The following is an 18,736-nucleotide window of genomic DNA, read 5'->3' as shown; positions in this document are numbered from 1 at the left end:
TGGCTCATCTTTTGCACAAGTCAGAAAAAGAGTTAACTTCGCTGGGCAGCGATTCTGTATGTACACTGGTTACCTGTTTTCTCTGCCTAATCAGTTCAAGTCCTAGTGAGAAAAACAACTAACTGCAAGGAAGAATAGTTTATGGCACTGTTCTTAAAGGGGACAGCGATGGTTCCCATAAAATTAGGGTAAAGAATCTGAAACAGAAGTGAATGCTTTAGAGCACTGTTGAGATAAAACTAATTCCTTTTCAGTAAAGGTAAGCGCAGTTCTCTTTTCAGCTACTTGGGAAGGGACTGAAGAACATAAAGCCTTACCAAAAAAAAAAAAAAAAAAAGTCAAGTGGCATTTTCCTCACTGTGACCACCTAGCCAAGCTGCAAAGAGAAGAGCAAGGGAATAGGTGCTTTCAATGGATGAAAACCACATCAGGCTAATTAAACACAAGTACTTTGATCTTTCAGTGAACAAAATCACTTCTAAGAGATTTCATGTGGGGATTAAGTTTCTTACTTTTGCCCAGAAACTTACAAGGATCATGAGTTTTAAATTTTTTTTTTTATTATTTATTTTTAAAACTGTAGCTCTGAAAGTACAGAGACAGCACTGAAATACAGCAAACAGTGAACTTTGATCTAGGAGACCACCTACAGAGCAAACCCAAAAGATTCTAGGCCTGAATTTAAATGACGTCCCCATTTGTATGGACTGGCTCTTCTCTCCTGCAGTTTTTCAATACTCTGGAAGCTACGGCTGAAACAAAGGACACATCTATGCGGTTTACACTTACACGGCACTGCTCTGGTAATATACTACAGCTGTGGTATCTTCAGCAGCCACGTGATTAGAAATTGAATATCTTCCTCACAACAGCAACTAACTTCTCATCTGTTGGTGGCTTCCTCTGGCTGCCAGGCTGCAAGAATTTTTTGATTGTTGGAATGTTGCTTGTTCTTCCTTTAAAAGCCTGTACGACACAGCAGTAAAGCCAATGAGAGTAAGGCAATTATAATTCCATCCTTTATAGCTTAAAAATCAGGTGACTTGCATTTTTACTTCTCAGACATACTAATTGAACAGAGAAAGGTAATGGCTCCTTATAGCCAGCTCAGCACTCAGCATTTTCCATTAAAAACAAACAAACAAACATACACCTACAACATATTAGCCTTCTTGGAAAATCCAGGTGTGAATATTCTGATCTGCAATGCTGGTGCTATAAAGTTTACCTTAGTTTCCCAGATGGGGATGGGAGAAATTAGTATTAAAGAGTTAAGATTCATCTTGTAAAGATGGAAGAAAGCGAGGGAAAAAAAAAAAAAAAAAAAGCAAAACCCACAGCCCGAATCCAAATCCTGCAGATATATTTGGGCAAAAAAGAGGGAAGGACAGGAATACCTCAGTGCAAAGCACCATGGGAGACCAGACATAAGAAACCTAACAGCTCTTGCATGATTTCTTCAAAATATAATTTTGCTATCAAAAAGAGAAGGACAGGAACTGCAGACACAACAGCCTGCAGGCTTCCCCTCCTGATGCTCATTGCTGTGTTTGAAGATGTGGAAGTAGCAGTTACAGGACCAAACCAGTAGCGTTAGTAGTGAATTCCTGCTACCTGAGAACGGCTGGGAAAAGCAGAGCTGGAGAAAGGTGAGCCCCCAGCAGCTCTGGGGGCCAGGCCTCTGTTCAGGCTGTTGTAGTCAACAGAAGTAGACCAAAGAACTGTCGGTAACATGGTACAATGGTTCAAAAGATTTAAACATCAATTAGCTTTTAAAACTGGGCAGTGAAATTTGTGTGTAACATTCCATATTGAGATCAGACGATTACTAACCTGTAGCAGAGGGAACGCAGACAGTATATCAGGCTTACATTCTTCTGCCATTAAAATGGCTTCCAGCAGATGGACGTCTGCCAAGCTCAATTTGTTGCCAACAAGATAATCATGCCCATGGTCTTTTAAGGCCTACAAAATATGAATGAATAAAAATGTCATATTTGATGTAACAATTTTATCTAGATATTTCATTACAGATTTCTACAAAAACATACAGCAGAGCAAATCCATGCAAGAACCTATTATAAAGTTAGAAAGTGATAGGTACTCTCACGACAAAAAATTAAATCAGAACTCACGCTTCAGTGTGCTTGGACCAACCACTCTACCCTACTGCAGCAGGTAGCTGTAGTAACTCCAGTACCTCAAGAAAGACTTAAATCATACAAAAGAAACAAGACTGAAGTAATTGGAAGAGGCAGTCGGGACAGTTTACCTGTAGCATACTTTGTTTTTTGTTTGTTTGTTTGTTTTTAAAAAAGTCAAGTGAATTCCAGATGTTTCAGCAAAATTTGAGATTGCTGATTATGGTTTGCAATAGGTCAGGTAAGAAGGAACACAGCCTTTCCACCCTCGATCCTGTATGGAAGGATTCTTTCATGGTAAACTGCTGATGCAAGAATCACAGCCTGCCAAAGCTACTAAGAGCTGTAAGAGACAAGTTGTGGTGAGTGTCGCAGCACAGCTTCAGAGCAGTGACCAGCTCTCCTGCCTACCTGTTTCCTCAGGACTACCACCCTCGTAGCAGGAGAACGAGCCAGAAACATGTCTGTGCCCAAGCTACTCTAGTGCTACACTTTAACAACTAACAAACGTGCACTAAAACGACATCAGTCTGTGACGCAGGAATCCGATTCCTTCTCCAGTCCCATCTGCCAATTTTACTGTTAAACCGGCAGGAAGCTCTGACAGAGGCAAAGCCGCTGCCTTCATGTAGTTACTCCCTATACTGCTCTAACGAGGGCCACCACAGCCTGTCTATCAAAGCCATATGGAAGCTCCCAAACAGCACTGGAACCAGATTGCCTGCAGTGCTTTACATCACCTTTTGCTGCTCTGTCTGGCTGCTGGGGGGTTAAAGTGAACACTCCTAGCTAGGGATATTTTCTGTTGGGATTGCGTAACATGTGGAGTGCAAACCCTGCTAAGATGAATCAATGGTACAGAATGAAAATTATTAATCATTCTAACAAAATTAACTAGGCTAAAAGTCATGGATAAGTTTAGCTGTGTCTTCACTGTAAGTGAACAAGGATTATTTTAAAGACTTTACTCCTGTGAGCACACACACTAAAACATATCGTAACAGTAGTTTATGCCACCATGGCACAGGTTCAGAGAATACTGGTATCTAAATTTGCTTTTTTATTTGTTAATAACTTAAATACTTGTGTTATCAGACTTCAAATCTTTGAAAGATTAATGTGTGCAATCAAGCTTTCTCAGCACAGCCTTCCATTGGTACAGCAGCAGATATATATGAACTCTGAATACAGGAGTGCTGACTTACGTAATTTATGTGCCATTTTTTTCCACAGGGCAGCCTCTGTGGGTTTCACTTGAGCAATTTAAGGCTCCGATAAAGAGGCACGTGAAATTGCATCAAGTCCTGTAGTTTTTGAATGGACTTCAGCTGCCTGTGAAACAAGGATTCAAGCTAGAAACCCAGCTCAGCTCTGAAACAACACAGCTTTGTACCCTTGGCACAGACTTCGGAGGAGGCTGCCACGCTCTGAAAAAGCGCTATGGGAAAGTCTGTATAGTACAGCTATACAATGTACAAAAGGTAAAGTTACAAACAGAAGGAGGATAGTGAGATGAGGATCACAGCTGCTCAATTCAAACAGGAAAATGTTAACGCCCAAAAAAAATTACAATATCCTGAAGGGAAAAACAAAAGAAAACAACAGAACAAACAGCAAGTCGGTAGAAAATGGCAAGTCGGTAACATCCAGGCTACGTTCCAGGGAGAAGCGAAGAACAACCCATCCCCTCCTGAGCCACGAAAGACTCTTCATGGGCTCTGTGGGGGTGGCAAGCATACCAATGCTGTACCTTGTAGCTCATTAGAGGCTAACCCTGTAGTGCATGCTAGCCAGTAAATAATTGCTTTATGCTTTTAAGCTAGATACATCCTGTTTGCAGAGCCTCTTTGTGCACTCCTAAGGATGCCTAATTAGCAATTCAGAAATAGACAGTAATAGTCTGCGAGTATATTTAAGCAATGGGTTTGAGAACGATCAAGAATTAGGTCCTTAACTATAAAGCACCATTATATTTAATTTTGAACTGTAAGAGTACATAGACTTTCAGGCAGTAAGTTCTGAAGGCTGGCCCAGGTATTTAAATGGTGCATTTACACAAAATTCCAGGAGCCATCAGCCACCAAGCTAGGCTGAAATAGTAGGATCTGCTATTTGAGGAGTCTGACGAGAGGACAGCATAGACACTCAGCTGAAACCACCTGCATATTACTTCGTGGCCCTGTTTTCACATTGCTGAATGCTGGCTCCATCATAGACTTCCAGAGTTGTACTGTCACTTGCCTTCTGGAAAGCAAGTGTGTAGGGCCAAGGGAGTGGGGCAGGCAGCAACCTGTACCCCACTTTACTGTCTTTGTGGGCTACTGGTGATTTATCACTTACCTTTTCATAAACAGGAAAGTACCTGGTTGTAGCTCGTTCAATGATTAAGGCAAGATTCTTTTCTTTTGTGTCAGCTGGTTGATAAGGTAGATGCATGATCATTCCCATCAGGTCTGTTGTTCCCTCCACGTACATATCAATCCTAAACCAAACATTTTTATTTTATATTTATCATTTGAACATTCCATTTTGGTTATTTTCCTGAAATACAATGTCGAAGTGATCACTGACTGAAACGCTTATTAGTGAATGTAACATAAGACACTAGTTTGTTTTCTTGTTCTTCCACTTTGATTCCAGGTCAGTTTTTTTCAAAGCACAGATCTTTATAAAGGGGCTCATGTTGTCTGCAACAAGGAAGGTATAAATAAGAGTCTGCAACTAATGTATTTAAAGTGGAGTTCACACCATTTTCCATCTTATTATTCATCTATGCTGTGGGAGAAAAGACCACATATGCAAACCACACTACAGAAGAAAACAAGGCCTAATCAGGAAAGGATCTTGGCAACAAATGGCTGCCAACTGCCAGTTCAGACATGCCAGTCCATAATAATCCCCACAGTCTCTGGAGTTGCCCCTCCACTATCACAGAATAAATCGTTTACAGTAAGTGGTAGTCTGTTCAGTTAAAGACTTAATCGAATGCATCGAATGCTTGCATGACTTTTTTTTTTTTTTTTTAAGAAAAAGTAAACAAGGATTTTTGCTTTTGCCTTAGCCCTTTAATTATGACAGCTTACATAGTAATGTAATAACAGGAAAACAGTGGTTTAACTTTCAGTAGCATTAAGCCACTGAACATGTCTTTTTTTTAAATCAGCTATGAAAGGTTCTTTACATTTTGAAAAAAAAGAAATTAGAACAATTAAAGACATTTCATTTGTTCTCAGGCAGCTGTAGTTTTTCCTACCAAAAAAAAAAAAAAAAAAAGGCATACTTAGCCTTTATTATTGTACTAAGGTCCTGCAGTTGCTCAGGAACTTAATGCACTTCTGGTCTCCATGAATTCAAATGACCCTGAACGTGGCCATAACGTTCTCACTATGCTGACAATTAACAATCCTTTATCAATCACAAATTCCATTCACCCAGTCCCTGGATCTGAGGGGACAAAGCACTGGCAGATGTATATGCACCTTTACATGCAGATATTTCACAGGAATATTCTTCTCACAAATACTCAGAATCATGGAAGAGTTTTATAAGGACGGTATGCACTGTTACCATACCAGGCTCTCTCCTTCAGGTCCTTCCCATAGAGGTTGTATTTCCCTGCTATGTAGCTGAGGATGGCTCTGGTCTGCACCATCTTCATACCATCGATCTCCACCATAGGCACTTGCTGAAACATCAGGACTCCATCTAGGGAAGAACAAGAAGCAAACTACTCAGGCTGCTACAGTACTACACAGAATCACAGAATGTTAGTTAGGGGTTGGAAGGGACCTCGAAAGATCATCTAGCCCAACCCCCCTGCCAGAGCAGGACCACCTAGGGTAGGTCACACAGGAATGCATCCAGGTGGGTTTTGAATGTCTCCAGAGAAGGAGACCCCACAACCTCTCTGGGCAGCCTGTTCCAGTGCTCTGTCACCCCCACAGTGAAAAAGTTTTTCCTTATGTTAATGTGGAACCTCCTGTGCTCCAGCTCGCACCCGTTGCCCCTTGTCCTGTCATTGGCCATCCCCGAGAAGAGCCCGGCTCCATCCTCCTGACACTCGCCCTTTACGTATTTAAAAACACTGATAATCTGAGAAAGAGACCTGGTAACACATCAAGACATTTCCAATTCTGAGGGACGAAAGCATTCGCAAGCAAGCAGGTCTCAAATCTTCTCTTTACAGGTCACATCGTATTGGAGGTCTTACAAAAATCTGACCTGTTGTCCTTTTGTTGTATCGGTGTGAATTTATGTTTAGGCTACAGTTTACAGACTCACCATTGCGTAATTTTTCTAGGTCTTCCTTTGTTTCTATGAATTCTTCCTCAAACTGAAAAGTAAAGATAGAAAACAACACTGCGTCACTCCAAAGGCAAATGAGGAAGTGGAAGGCAGTCTGGAAGTTAGACTCCACTTCTCCACGTTACTCCCCATACTTCTCATGATTGTGTTGACCCCCTGCTCCTATTCTTCATCTCTGCTGCAGCAAACAACCCAGAACTATAGTGTCCCCAACCCTACAACGCTTTAAACTTCAAGAACAGCTTCCTTCATTCTAAAGACCAGTCTACTTGCCTGCACAAACAATTAGCACACACCAAATCATTCACTTAAAAGCAGCTGATGTCACGTGAAATATTGAGAAATTTTTAAAGTTACGCCTGTGTTACACAGCATTTATGAGAAGGACATTTGAATGAGGGCAAGACCTTTGTTTCCTCAGCACTCGTGCTCTGCAGCTTCTCTGTCAGCAACATTCCCAAGTGAGCACCACTAAAAAAAGCCTTTTATTTCCAATGCAGTATAAAAACTTTCTGAGAAAACAGTTTCAAAGTACCGTATTCAAGGAAAAATTGCATGTAGATATCAAGATGCCTTAGGATGGTTTTCACCTGATGAGAATCTAGAAAGGTCCTTCACTGCCTTCAGGGCAGCTTTGCTGATTTATCCTACTCAGGTCCTGACACAAAGAATGAAAAGCATTTTGTTTGGAGATAATGTTCTGAAGTTTTCATGTGGTACGCATGGTCTTTCAGTGGAGAAAAATCATGAGACACAGAGAAGTAATGACCATTCAGAAAAAGCCAGAGATACAGAGTTTTGGTCTGTAGCAACAATTTAAGATCTCCTCAGCTCAAAGTATGTTTCAAAAATGACACTTAACAATCCTCTTTGTATGTTAAAATCCTTTTACTGGGCCACTGTTGCTCAAGGAAAACATTAAATAAATACAACATGTGAGAATGCATCACTGAATCTAAGTCTTCTGCATCACAACATATGATGATGTGCATATCTCTAAGCATAGATATAATTAGGAAACACTTCCAAAGAATACTTATTTTACTCACAGATTAATCTGATCGTCTTATAAAAAAAAAAAAGATACAAACCTCAACCCCAGCTGCTGCTAACAGCCATCGGATTGACTCCATCTTCCCCCTTCCCCTGGTATAGTGCAGCTTGGGCTTTCCTGACATGATTTCAGCGTTCTTGTTTCCTGAAAAATTCAAGATGATGATCTTACAGGAAGCATGTTTTAAATGAGCATTTAAAATGTTCCACTCCAAACTACTAAATACAGTTGGATGCATGTGAAAGCAGAAGGGCAATCAAGATCCAGGTACTTGGGCTTGATGCAACTACGTTTCCTGTGGATTAGTTAAAAAAAAAAAAAAAAGTAGACACTACCAGGGAAATATGCAGCAATTCAAAAAAGAATCATGACAGAATGTAATAAGCATCTACTAAATCACATATGTGTCTTTAAAAATATTAGAGCTCATGAGTTCTACAGAATTGTAAGGTATTCCTGAATAAATATATTTTAAACCTAGTAGTGATGCTATCTCTTCAGTACGTGTTGGGTTTTGTGACAGCACCCATGTCATACCAGACTTGAAAATACACTGTCAAATGAGTTGCTTCTCAAGAACACCAGCCCAGAGCCACCAACATTATCTTCACCTCTCATACTATGACATTTCAGAGCCCCACAATGCTGTGCTTTACAAATATGAGCTTGTAAAGGCAATATATATTCCAGCACATATTTCAGCAGGGCTGCTGACTTCCATATTTAGCTAGTTCTGCTTTGACCATTAGCCAAATTGCAATATATCCATCATAAAGAATACGGACCGACTTCAAGACCCAGTCCAATTTTACAAACAACAGTTAAACTGTAACAGCGATTTATATTCGCTCTGAAAACTTAACTTTAAAATCAAAACCAAACAAACGAAACTGTGACCTCTGTTGGGCAGATAAGGCCTGGTCAGTGCCCCCAGCAGCAGGAGGCTGAAGTCAGCCCACCAGCTGATGGCACTGGGATGAAACACTTCACCCTTTCAAATTTCACTAACAAGTGCAGTCACATGCCATAGTATGAACTTGGCAGCTGATGTGAGCTTGCCTGGTGCTGGAAACAAAGCTAATGCTGTGCTCCCATCTCTAATGGGTCCCAGAAGAAGGAAGCAGATTTAATAGGACAGTCACAGACTAACAGAGTGCTTCATCGTTAAGCCAAGGTTTTATCTGTTTACAGGCAAGCTTATTTATTCTTGCATAGACTTCACAGTACGTAATTGCACCATAAAGTGGAAACTTGAGCCATAATCCCAACAGCATCAATGAAGAGGCACAAACAAACAGTACAACAGTGAGAGGCGACACTGCATCCCTGGCCTTCACTGAAGTCTTTTGCGTTGGGTGGGAACTTCAACAGGCCCTATAGTAAACAGCTGTTGTTCTACCAGGGCTGGACTCACAGGAGAAACCTGGCGCAGGTAGAGGCCTTCAAAACTGCTGCTCAGCTTCCACCAAGCCCTGGCAATGCCTACATCCCCAGACACCTCAGTCTCTTGCAACGAATTTCTGATACATAAATATGTGCCTGATAATAAAGACTTGATTATGTCTTGATCATTTAGAGTTGGTATCTAGTCTAGAGCTGCTGGATGCCTAGCTAGGTTCCTATCATCTCAACACCAACAGGGCGCATAAACAAGGCATTTAGAGAAGTGCCTTATCACAGCTACCTTACCCAGCTCCACACTCAGAAGACCATGACCTACACTCTAGTTCCCTTAAGTGTGTGAGTTACACTATACCAAGTGAAAGAGCTCTCAACCTTCCATACCTCAAAACTACTTCATTCCCTGGTACTCAGGAAGTAGATGATGGTCTCAACTCCACTCCATCAGAGAGAACTGCACTTGGGCCCTCACAGACTGGACAAGCACTCTAAACTCCAGCATGCGGGATCAAGGCTGTGAAACACACTACAAGGACAGGCTAGCGTAAGCAGAAAGAGCAAACTTCCCTGACCTCTCCCTGAAGCAGAGATAGAGCTGATACAAATCAGCCCAGACAGAGCCCTGCTTGCCAGTGTTGGCTCAGTGCTCGCTACAAACAACTGGGAAAGCTGAAAAGCAGAGCAAGTGCCAGTGGAATAAAGTCCAGGTATCAACATAACCTGGACTTGTTTATCACAGTTTCTTGTGGAGACTGGCCAAGGGTTGGGGCTTTTTGTGAGGTTAAGAAAAAGCTTACATCTTCCTGGACCTGCACTGCTTAAGGACTGACTTTGGGGCTTAGGCTGAACGCTTACACAGGGCTGCCAAATATTTTGGTGACTCTGTTACTGCTTCGCAATGAATACCCCTTTGTAAAGCAGTGAGTCATGAGGGGTAGCAAAGTTGGTAAATTACCCTTTTTGAATAGCAATAATGGACGTAAAAAGAAATCACAAACTTTCTTGATGTTCTAGCCCGTCGGACCTTCCTTGGACCTCAGCCAGGCAGTTGCCAGAGTGACGGCTACCGCTACGATCGCTGCGTTAAAAACATCACACTATTTTGTCCAAAACAATTCAGGCACTGGCCTTCCAGTGAGAAATAAGTACATGACTTTAACAGCAAGCTCAGCATGTGCTGCAAGATCTCAAACTTCCTTTCCAATTGGACGTGGACCCCAAAGTAGTTTTCTGCAACGCTTTGTTCCTCGAACGCAGCTCGCACAAGCCTGCTCGAGCAGAATGACCTTACAGCACAAGCCCCGCACTACATCGAGCCCATCTCAAAAACATCTCAAGCCTGTAACTGCTCCCCAGCGTGTGATTTCTACCGGGACTCGGGCCCAGCCTGGATTCCAAAAGCGTTCCTTCCACCACTCAAGCTAGGAGGAGCGTTTGAACGAGGTGAAAGGCAAATTACCCCGAGGGATTTTTCAAAACTCCGAATAGCAATTCCTCTTCAGGTTCCCCGCTGACCCTACCCAGAGCCAGGCACAAGCTCCCTCTGTGCACACCCACCCCGCCCGGCGCGGGTCCCTGCCGCAGGAGAGCGAGCAGGGAGCAACCCCTGCACGAACACCCTCCAGCAGCCCCGCAGGGCACTCACACATGCTCCTGAAGCAAAAACAGGTCTCTCACGCATCTCGCCTTTCGCCCTCCGGGCAAGGGCCCCGGCCGGCCGCCCCCAGCCCCCGCGGGCGGGTGGGCTCCTTCCCCCCTGCCCGGGTGGCCTGGAGAGGGCAAGCCGCCTTGCCCTGCCTTGCCCTGCGCTCCGCGCCCGGCCGCGGCGGGAAATGCGCCAAGCAAGGCGCGACCTGCCAGTGCCCGGCGGCACAGCGGGCAGCACACGGTGGCGCATTGTGCCCGGAGAGCAGCCGCCAGCCCCCGCACCCCGCCGCCGCACGCCCTGCTTCGCAGCAAAATTCATACCCTCCGCCGGGCCGCGGCCGGGGCCGGGGCCGGCCGCCCTTCCCACCCCCCTTCCCCCGGGGCCGCCGACCCCCGCCACGCCCCCCCAGTCCACCGCCACCACTACCCTCCGCACAGCCCGCACCGCCGACACATCCCCCGTCCCAGCCAGCTCCGCACGGACTGCCCTCACCGCCCGGCCCGCCCCCCGCCTGCCGAGGCACCGCCGCTCCTCCCCTTGGCGGCCCCGGCTGTTGCCCTCCCACGGGCCCGGCCACTGCCCGCCGCCGCACTCCTTCGGGACCGGCGGCCGTGCCTGTACCGCCCTGGGAGGCTGAGGCCGGGCTTCGCGCAGTTAAACCGCGCCCTTAAGCCCTGCAGACGTAGCTGCGGGAAAAGCCACCTCGGCCGTGTGCCTCAAGTCAGGGGAAGCGACTTTTTGCATTGGGCTGGCTTCGAGGGCGGCAGGGTGCCGTGGCTGCGCCTCAGGGGGACGTGTTGGCTGGGGCGTGAGAGGGCAGGAGAAAGGCTTTGAGGCCCCCGAGGCGTCAGTATGGTCACAGCAATGGCGTGACTCGGGGAGAGGCCTGGGCTGTAGCCCCTGTGCGGGGCGTACCGAGCTGTCCGCCCTGGCTCTGCGTGGCCGAAGGCTGAGGTCTGTGCGCAGGCTCCCAAAACCGCCTGGCTGTGCAGGGGAGCTCCCATGGCAGAGAGTCAGCAGCCACAAAGTTTGCAGCTCGAGTTTCTGACAGAGCTCAGCAGCTGCAAGTGCTGCCCGAATGGTTCCGAGGGAAACGGCTCTTGCGACAACTCTAATTAGTACATATTCTGCTGCAGAAATACATTGGGGTTTTTCCTTTCTTGATGCTAAAACCTGGTTCCAGCCACGTGGCATTTCTGACGAAGAAACCAACAGTGTTGGCAAGAGTTTTAGTGCCCTGAGTTTGCGCAGCTTAAAACAGCCAGTAGTAGAGCATTAGTTGGGATTAGAGCACTGGGTGCTGCATTTACGTACTTGGTTGATTTGGTGTTTAAATAATCTGCATATTTATGTGTTCAGCTGTCTTGCTAGCCTCTCAGTAGTAAAGCTTGATTTAAGTGATTGTAATGTACAATTACATTTAACTGAGTTTAATATAAAGTGGCGTTAAGTCAACATGCAGTTCTATGTTTCAAAGTCCTGCAAGCACCTGACACCAATCTGACTCCTCCTTCCTCAAACACTAAGTTTTCAACTTTGCGGTTGGCAACAAACATACTTTTCTCAATAGGTGTACTGTAGCCGCTAAAAGTTCCGTCTGAACTGCAAAGTGCTTTTATCTGCTACAGTAGACCTATTGTTAAAGGAGATACTGGTGAAGCTACAGTACAAGAGTGTAAATGTCTCATGACAAAACAGAGGTGCAGCAGGACCTCTGGTCCTAGCATACTTTCAAGTTCAGAGGAAAGCTGAATTCAAACCTGTCATCCTCCATCAAACCAGAACCTGCAGGCTTTTCCTGGCATTTTGCAGAACAGCTACGTCACCCAGTATTTGGGCTCAGCTCTCTTCATTTTCCAGCAACTCTTGGGAATGCCAGAAAGACAGAACCAGAGAGCCCTTAGGTATGTAAGTAGCAGCAAGAAGTCATTGAACAAACTGGTTTTGAGTGTCAACAGTAAGACTTTATTTCAGGTATTCATTTAAGTAATTTAAGACTTCGTGTGTTGTCCAGTTGCCCCTAATTCACTGAACTATTTGATTTGCTGGTGTGCTCATGTAGATTTACCTTGGAAGTGTTTGCAGTAGGCTAAAACCAGTCCTGTAGCTAAGGAAAAAGAGGTCCAAAAAAATTTCACTATTTTCATTAATTTCACTTTGACATGATTGGCAGACAGACAATGAAATACTTCTGTGGGTTGAGGTTGTTGCTCAGTGGAAAATTTTCATCACTTTCGGTATATCTTTTTCTTGTATTGGTTGTTTCCTCTGGCTGCCAGGCTGCAGGAATTTCTTTATTGTGGGGATATTGCTTATTCTTGCTTTAAAACTCTGCAAAACAAAACCCAAACAGCACTGTGCTTAAGAACCATGGTAACTGTCAGACATTTAGATGTTATCTGTGCTCTAAAACTAACACTGTGGGTTGTTCCTGCAGAATAATCTATATGCTTCATCGTACAATGCTTTTGTGGCTCTAGTGACAGAAGGCAACAATAACCGTCAGTATTTGAGGCCAGCTAAAAGTACTGAGGATATTTGATTCTGATTTTGTATTTCACTTCTTTCATCACCCTCCCACTCTCCCGTATTTCTCAGCCAGTTTAAATCAGTGGTCCTGCTTTGATTCATTGTCCATTAAAACTGTCCATTCAATTACCTGCAAGAGAGGAAATTTGGCAAGTATATCGGGCTTGCACTCTTCTGCCATTAAAAGGGTTTCAAGTAAGTGCACATCTGCCCTGCTAAACTGGTTGCCAACGAGAAAGTCTTGTCCATGGTCTTTCAAAACCTAAAAACAGAGACCAGAAGCAGATGTGATTTTTTTTTTCTCTGTGTGACTTAATATGATATCTTCCGAGCAAGGTCATACACTGCATGGAGTTACCCTTGGAAGAAGGAAATGCACTAAGAACATCTGTAGTACAAACAAATGATCTGACCACACTGTCATCCTAGGCATAATTTATCAGTCCTTTCTCTTCTGCATTTCTTTCTGGCAGCTCAGTTGTACCCCTCTTGCCTTCATTTCTGTAGCTCATGTAGTCAGCACTGCTGTGTTGAAGGCTAAGCTTTGTGGGATACAACCATCACTGCAAGTGCCTATACAAAATTTACAAGAGGCTTAAGTTCAGCCCAGGGCATGGTTAAGAGTATCTTGGACTCTTTCAAATCATGGACAGCTCCCTTACTTCTCACCTGTTTCCTCTTCGATTTTGGGAATATGGCATTGGGAGTTGTCCACGTGTAACCTGTGCCTCATGGCCTTGACACCCAGCTTAATCCATCCTCCCTTTTGTTACAGAGGGAGCTGTAATGCTTTTACATCACAGGTATGTTAGAGGGGGTTCTGCACTTCAGGAGGAAACTTTATGTAAAAGCTGATGCTATAGTGTCTTTTGTCTGAAACAAAAGTTTCAGACGGAAACATGGACATGTGGGGAGCTCAGTGTGTCCTGAGTTTTTGCAGCTCTGCATCCCTCCCAGATTTGTTGTGCCTTCTGTCCCCTCTGTAGTGTCCTGTCTCCATCCTCATCCCAGCCCCACCAAAACCATAGCATTTATATTTAAGTGGTAATTTTTCTTCTCTGTTTTCCTCAGTAAAAATTGTTTGTGTAGATCCAGGATGGAGTTTCAGGAAAACAAGATTAATTAAGCTACTACATCTTTGCCACATACCTTCTCATAGACTGGGAAGTATCTGTTTGTGGCCTTGTCCACAAGAGTAGCAAAATGTTGCTCCTTTTTATCCGCTGGTTGGAAAGTATAACCCATGAGTAACTCATTAAGATCTGCTGTTCCTTCCGCGTACATATCAATTCTGAAAGAAATATATCCAGTTGGTCAAGTCAAACACAGTAGGTCTGAATAGCACCATAGCTACTGGCATAACCCCACTGAGATGTTGGGAACTCTCCGCCTCTTCTATCCAGCATGCATAGCTTGGAGTATTTTCTCCCAGAGTGCAGTAGCTTTCGGGGGGTGTGGGGAGTGTGGGTGAAAGACAAGTGCGAAGTGCCTAATCAAAAACTAGAAGACTATCCCTCTTCCATTTTTCACCAGGGGTGATACTTCTCTGGTTTTTTGAACCTGAGTACAAAATTGTCTTGTGCGTCGTCCAAATTTGGGTTAAAAATCCAGTCAGACATGGTAAGTTAAGCAGTGGGTCTATGCAATTCCTAACAAATATCTTGACATGTGTTTACCAGTGCTAATTGAAGCATTTAGAAATACTTCAAGTCAAACCATGTGCCATAAGAGCCCTGTCCTTTAATAACCAGTTATTAACTCTAATTCCTGGTTTTTAGAGAGAGAGACGTTTTTTGTTTCTGTCAAAGACATTCCCTGAATTTGATGTGGTGAAAATGCCTGCTGCTGGCAACTGCAGGACAAAATGAAAAGCAGCATCAGTAAGACAGTCTGCCCTCTGAACTCCTGACTGCTTTCTTCTGATATCTGGATTGACATTTGATCTCCATGAACTCCCTTGCACTGTGCTGCCTGTCTAATCTAGCTGGTTATTACTGTTGAAGGCATCACCTGCAGTCACAGTCAGCACGTGCTACATGAAAAGCTGCTATGTCACCCTGAATCTAACTGAGAGCTGGAATATTCTTGTGTTACACAGATAGTATGAACTATAGTAGGCAAACAAACAAACAAAGAACAAGCAAAGGTTGTAGTGTTACAGTACAGGGCTCTCTCCTTCACGTCCTTCCCATAGAGGTTGTATTTCCCTGCTATGTAGTTGAGGATGGCTTTAGTCTGCACCATCTTCATCCCATCGATCTCCACCATTGGCACTTGCTGAAACAGCAGGGATCCATCTAGGGAAAAGGGGACAAGACAAGGAAACGTTCAGTCTCTGAATGAGAACCATTAGTGGGTGTTCGGCAAAGTAACCACACATATTGTGTTTTATTTAGAACCGCAGAATCATTTAGGTTGGAAAAGACCCTTAAGATCATCGAGTCCAACCATTAACCTAGCACTGCCGAGCCCACCACTAAACCACGTCCCTAAGCACCACGTCTACATGTCTTTTGAATACCTCCAGGGATGGTGACTCAACCACTTCCCTGGGCAGCCTGTTCCAATGCTTGACAACCCTTTCAGTGGCAGTCTTCCTCATTCTCACAACGTGGTATGAAGAACGCTTACCACGAAGCCAAGAACCATTTCTTAGCGACGTGTTAATAACTTAATATTATAGCAGTCAGGTTCTTCAAATGTCTTCAAATCTGAGGAAGCACCCATATGCAGAACTTTTGGTAGTCGTACACTGAAAAAGACAAGCCCTGCACTGCGTGGCCCTGAGCCAGATGATTTTCATAGGGGTTAATACAGATAAAAAGGACTGCAGGATCTGACCCAGCCAGTTTCTATCATGCTTTTGTGAGTATTATAGAAATCTGGACTATTTAAGGGTTTGTCAACATACAGTGAGAATACAAATGCGTATAATATCTTTGTGGCTACTACATTGACTTTACACAATGGCATACATCTGTACAGGCGTGAGGCAAGGAATAATGGGTGGGTTTCATGAGATTCCTGCAAGAGCCAAGTAGCAATTGGTGTGAGAGTGTAGCCATGTAAACCCCTTACTAGTCTGCAGAAGCCTTATTCTAGCAAGGAAGAAGTCAAAATGCCTCCAGGAACCGATCAGAGAAGTGAGTCAGAGTATTTGCTTTATGGAATCATATTTCTTGACTCAGATAACTGATCACTACATCCATCTTTGTATCCACCATAAGGCAATCATGCGGAGAAGCTCTCTGCTATTAGGGGTACATTTTCATTTATGCTCATGTCGAGAAATACTTTTTGAAAGCCAGCAGGTGGCAGGGGGATCAAGTAACTGTTCTTAAAGGAGAGCAGGACTGCAAATGCCAGTCCTAGCTCAGACTTCTTTGAAAAGACAGATGAATGGGAAAAGCACAGATTTGTAATTTGGTTTGGAGGAAATGTGAATACCATGTTCACAAAGATGGAAGCTAAAGATAGCAAGGTGAGTAGTTGCCTTGGGAACCAGGAACACATCAGAGGTTAAACTCAAAAATCTGGAACTCTGATTTCATACAGATTATAACACAACTTTGTAGCCAGCCTAAAATGCTAATGAATTTCAAGATGATCTGATAACAAAAACCTTATATTGTCTTAGGACAGGAGGCAATAGGCACAAACTGAAACAAAGGAGAGTCAATCATCTGAACTTAAGGAAAAGCTTTTTTACTGTGAGAGTGACTGAACACTGGGTTGCCCAGAGAGGCTATGGAGTCTCCATCCTTGGAGATACTCAAAACCCAACTGGACAGTGTCCTGGGCAACTGGCTCTAGGTGGCCTCGCTTGAAGAGAGGAGGTGGAGTAGACAATCTCAAGAGGTCCCTTCTGGCCTCAGCCCTTCTGTGATTCAGTGAAGACTGAAGCAACTGGGTGGATGATACCGTCTAACACACTGCAGTGTGCATCTGTGATACCTCATGTAGAGTCCAGTCTAGATTTTCTTTCTAAGAGACATAAGCCTCCTAAGGTGTTCTAAGACAAACAATTTTAGTTATTATTATTATCTAATTATGAAAAAGTAAAGGAAACTTACCCTTCTGTAATTTTGTCAGATCATCCTTTGTTTCCAGAAAACTCTCTTCAAACTGCAGGAAGTACAGAAGAAAAGTTGTGTTGTCAGTGCATGCTTTAGCTTCTGCTTTGCATGAGACAATGACAGCACAGAGCTGTGATTTGGGGAATTTTATTTTTAAAAAAGTAAATCAGATTTGGAAGTAAAGTCTTTAAAAATTTATTTTGCCTCTGTCACATTCTCTCCTCTTCCCTGTCATGTGTGATTCATATTTTTGTGCAGGTAAGATTTTGGTTAAAGCTGAGGTGACTGAAAGGCACAAAACCCTGTCTGCTGAGCAAACGGCGACCATGCCAATTCTGTTGTCAGTGCTGGCAAGGGATGGTGCAGGGAGAGAGGAGGATAGGTAAATTCACCCTGCAGGAGCAGGACTGTCGTGTAGCTCCTTTGCCACAAGCTGGCAAGAGGAGGGACAAAGAGAAGAGATCATGTGCTCTCCCCCCCCCCCCCCCCCCCCCAATGCGCGCAGCTTTCTGGCACGTTGCCCATCACCATGACAAAACCTCACAGCTCTTAAAACACACAGATCCCCACACACCCTCTCCAGTTTGATATTAGAAACTGGTAGAGGTAAAACCAACTACTCTGTGTTTTATAATATACAGTACCTTCAGGATAAGCTACATTGTAGTAGGCATAACAATTATTTGCAATTTTGGACATTAGAATTTAACTGAAGGTCGTCAGAATTGAAAGTGCTCGACCCCTGTGATCAGAAGATAAGAAGCCAGGTTCTGTGGCTGCAGTTTTCAATTTCCTCTTTCACTAGCTACAGGGGAGAGGCATTTGTAAGTTCTACCAATAGGCTTGGCACACGATGCTTGGAAGTGAAAGGGGAACCTGCCCCCACTGCTTAGGGTAAGCTGGTGGTCAGCATTGGCTTGGTCAGCAATGCGCTGAATGCAGAGCTTGAAACTGCTGGTCAGTCACATTTTTTATAAGGAACAGTAAAAATACATATTTGTCACACTGTCTTAGTATAAAAAACAGAGGCAAACCTCAACCCCGGCTGCTGCTAGCAGCCACCGTATTGATTCCATCCGGCCTCGTCCATTGAAGTAGTGCAGCTTGGGTTTCCCAGACATGTTTCCACGTGGTTGATTTCCTACTACCTGAAATAAAGAAGTAAGGTTTGCAAAACAGAGATTGAGAATGCTGGTTTTGAGTCTCTCACTGGTTCTCAAGCATTGTTCAAAGTTGCCTTGTTTGAAACCAATGATTTATGGTCCAAGATTCTCATCAAATTAGCAGAGGAGGTAAAAGACTATAGTGAGAGACTGCATTGTATCATTTTGCCTTAAGATGTCTTTTACATGTGCAGGTCAGTTAAACAGAACTCTGTACTGAAAGCAATTGGCCCATCTCACAGAACATGCAAATCAAAACCCATTTGCAGCCCAAAGTGTTCTGCTCTGACCAAAAAGCAGGGTGTGTGAGATATACACTGCTCTGTTTATTTTGTATTATCTCAGGATAGTTTACCATTTAATCAATCAGATACACCATATAAACTCATCAATTGGTGTGCTTCCTCCAGCAACCATTA

The 18,736-nt window shown here is 43.9% G+C and overlaps 2 protein-coding genes across 3 annotated transcripts; both read right to left on the bottom strand.

The window, feature by feature from the left end:
• Nucleotides 1–611: 611 nt before the first annotated feature.
• On the bottom strand, nucleotides 612–7,645 carry LOC104350960 (glutathione S-transferase). Of its 2 annotated transcripts, none has more exons than XM_009956935.2 (6): nucleotides 7,538–7,645; nucleotides 6,423–6,474; nucleotides 5,714–5,846; nucleotides 4,482–4,623; nucleotides 1,834–1,965; nucleotides 612–966 (listed from the first exon to the last, which is right to left on the bottom strand). In XM_009956935.2, the coding sequence occupies exons 1-6, from the start codon at nucleotides 7,622–7,624 to the stop codon at nucleotides 844–846; spliced, it is 669 nt and encodes a 222-aa protein (XP_009955237.1). In that variant the 5' UTR covers nucleotides 7,625–7,645; the 3' UTR covers nucleotides 612–843. The 2 variants fall into 2 exon arrangements, with proteins under 2 accessions (XP_009955237.1, XP_009955236.1); XM_009956934.2 differs by having other exon boundaries at nucleotides 5,714–5,840; nucleotides 6,408–6,474; nucleotides 7,538–7,626.
• Nucleotides 7,646–12,747: 5,102 nt separating this feature from the next.
• Nucleotides 12,748–18,296, bottom strand: LOC104339735 (glutathione S-transferase). The gene is made up of 6 exons (XM_009945906.2): nucleotides 18,189–18,296; nucleotides 17,152–17,203; nucleotides 15,243–15,375; nucleotides 14,228–14,369; nucleotides 13,209–13,340; nucleotides 12,748–12,880 (listed from the first exon to the last, which is right to left on the bottom strand). Exons 1-6 carry the CDS (start codon nucleotides 18,273–18,275, stop codon nucleotides 12,761–12,763), a joined length of 666 nt encoding a protein of 221 aa, XP_009944208.1. The 5' UTR covers nucleotides 18,276–18,296; the 3' UTR covers nucleotides 12,748–12,760.
• Between the last annotated feature and the right edge of the window lie 440 nt (nucleotides 18,297–18,736).

This window comes from Leptosomus discolor, chromosome 2 (assembly GCF_034619465.1).
Source record: "Leptosomus discolor isolate bLepDis1 chromosome 2, bLepDis1.hap2, whole genome shotgun sequence".
NCBI classification, from domain to species: domain Eukaryota; kingdom Metazoa; phylum Chordata; class Aves; order Leptosomiformes; family Leptosomidae; genus Leptosomus; species Leptosomus discolor.
Note: the sequence above shows the minus strand (reverse complement) of the source record. Positions and strands in the feature narration are given on the sequence as shown.

Excerpts from the sequence above, each read along its gene's own strand:
- LOC104339735 (XM_009945906.2), bottom strand. The coding sequence starts at position 18,275 with ATGTCTGGGAAACCCAAGCTGCACTACTTCAATGGACGAGGCCGGATG. Across the intron at positions 17,204-18,188 it reads TAGCAGCAGCCGGGGTTGAG|TTTGAAGAGAGTTTTCTGGA; the intron begins GTTTGCCTCTGT and ends TACTTCCTGCAG. Across the intron at positions 13,341-14,227 it reads ACTTCCCAGTCTATGAGAAG|GTTTTGAAAGACCATGGACA; the intron begins GTATGTGGCAAA and ends CTCTGTTTTTAG.
- LOC104350960 (XM_009956934.2), bottom strand. The coding sequence starts at position 7,624 with ATGTCAGGAAAGCCCAAGCTGCACTATACCAGGGGAAGGGGGAAGATG. Across the intron at positions 6,475-7,537 it reads TAGCAGCAGCTGGGGTTGAG|TTTGAGGAAGAATTCATAGA; the intron begins GTTTGTATCTTT and ends TTTACTTTTCAG. Across the intron at positions 4,624-5,713 it reads GACCTGAAGGAGAGAGCCTG|GATTGATATGTACGTGGAGG; the intron begins GTATGGTAACAG and ends TGTTTGGTTTAG.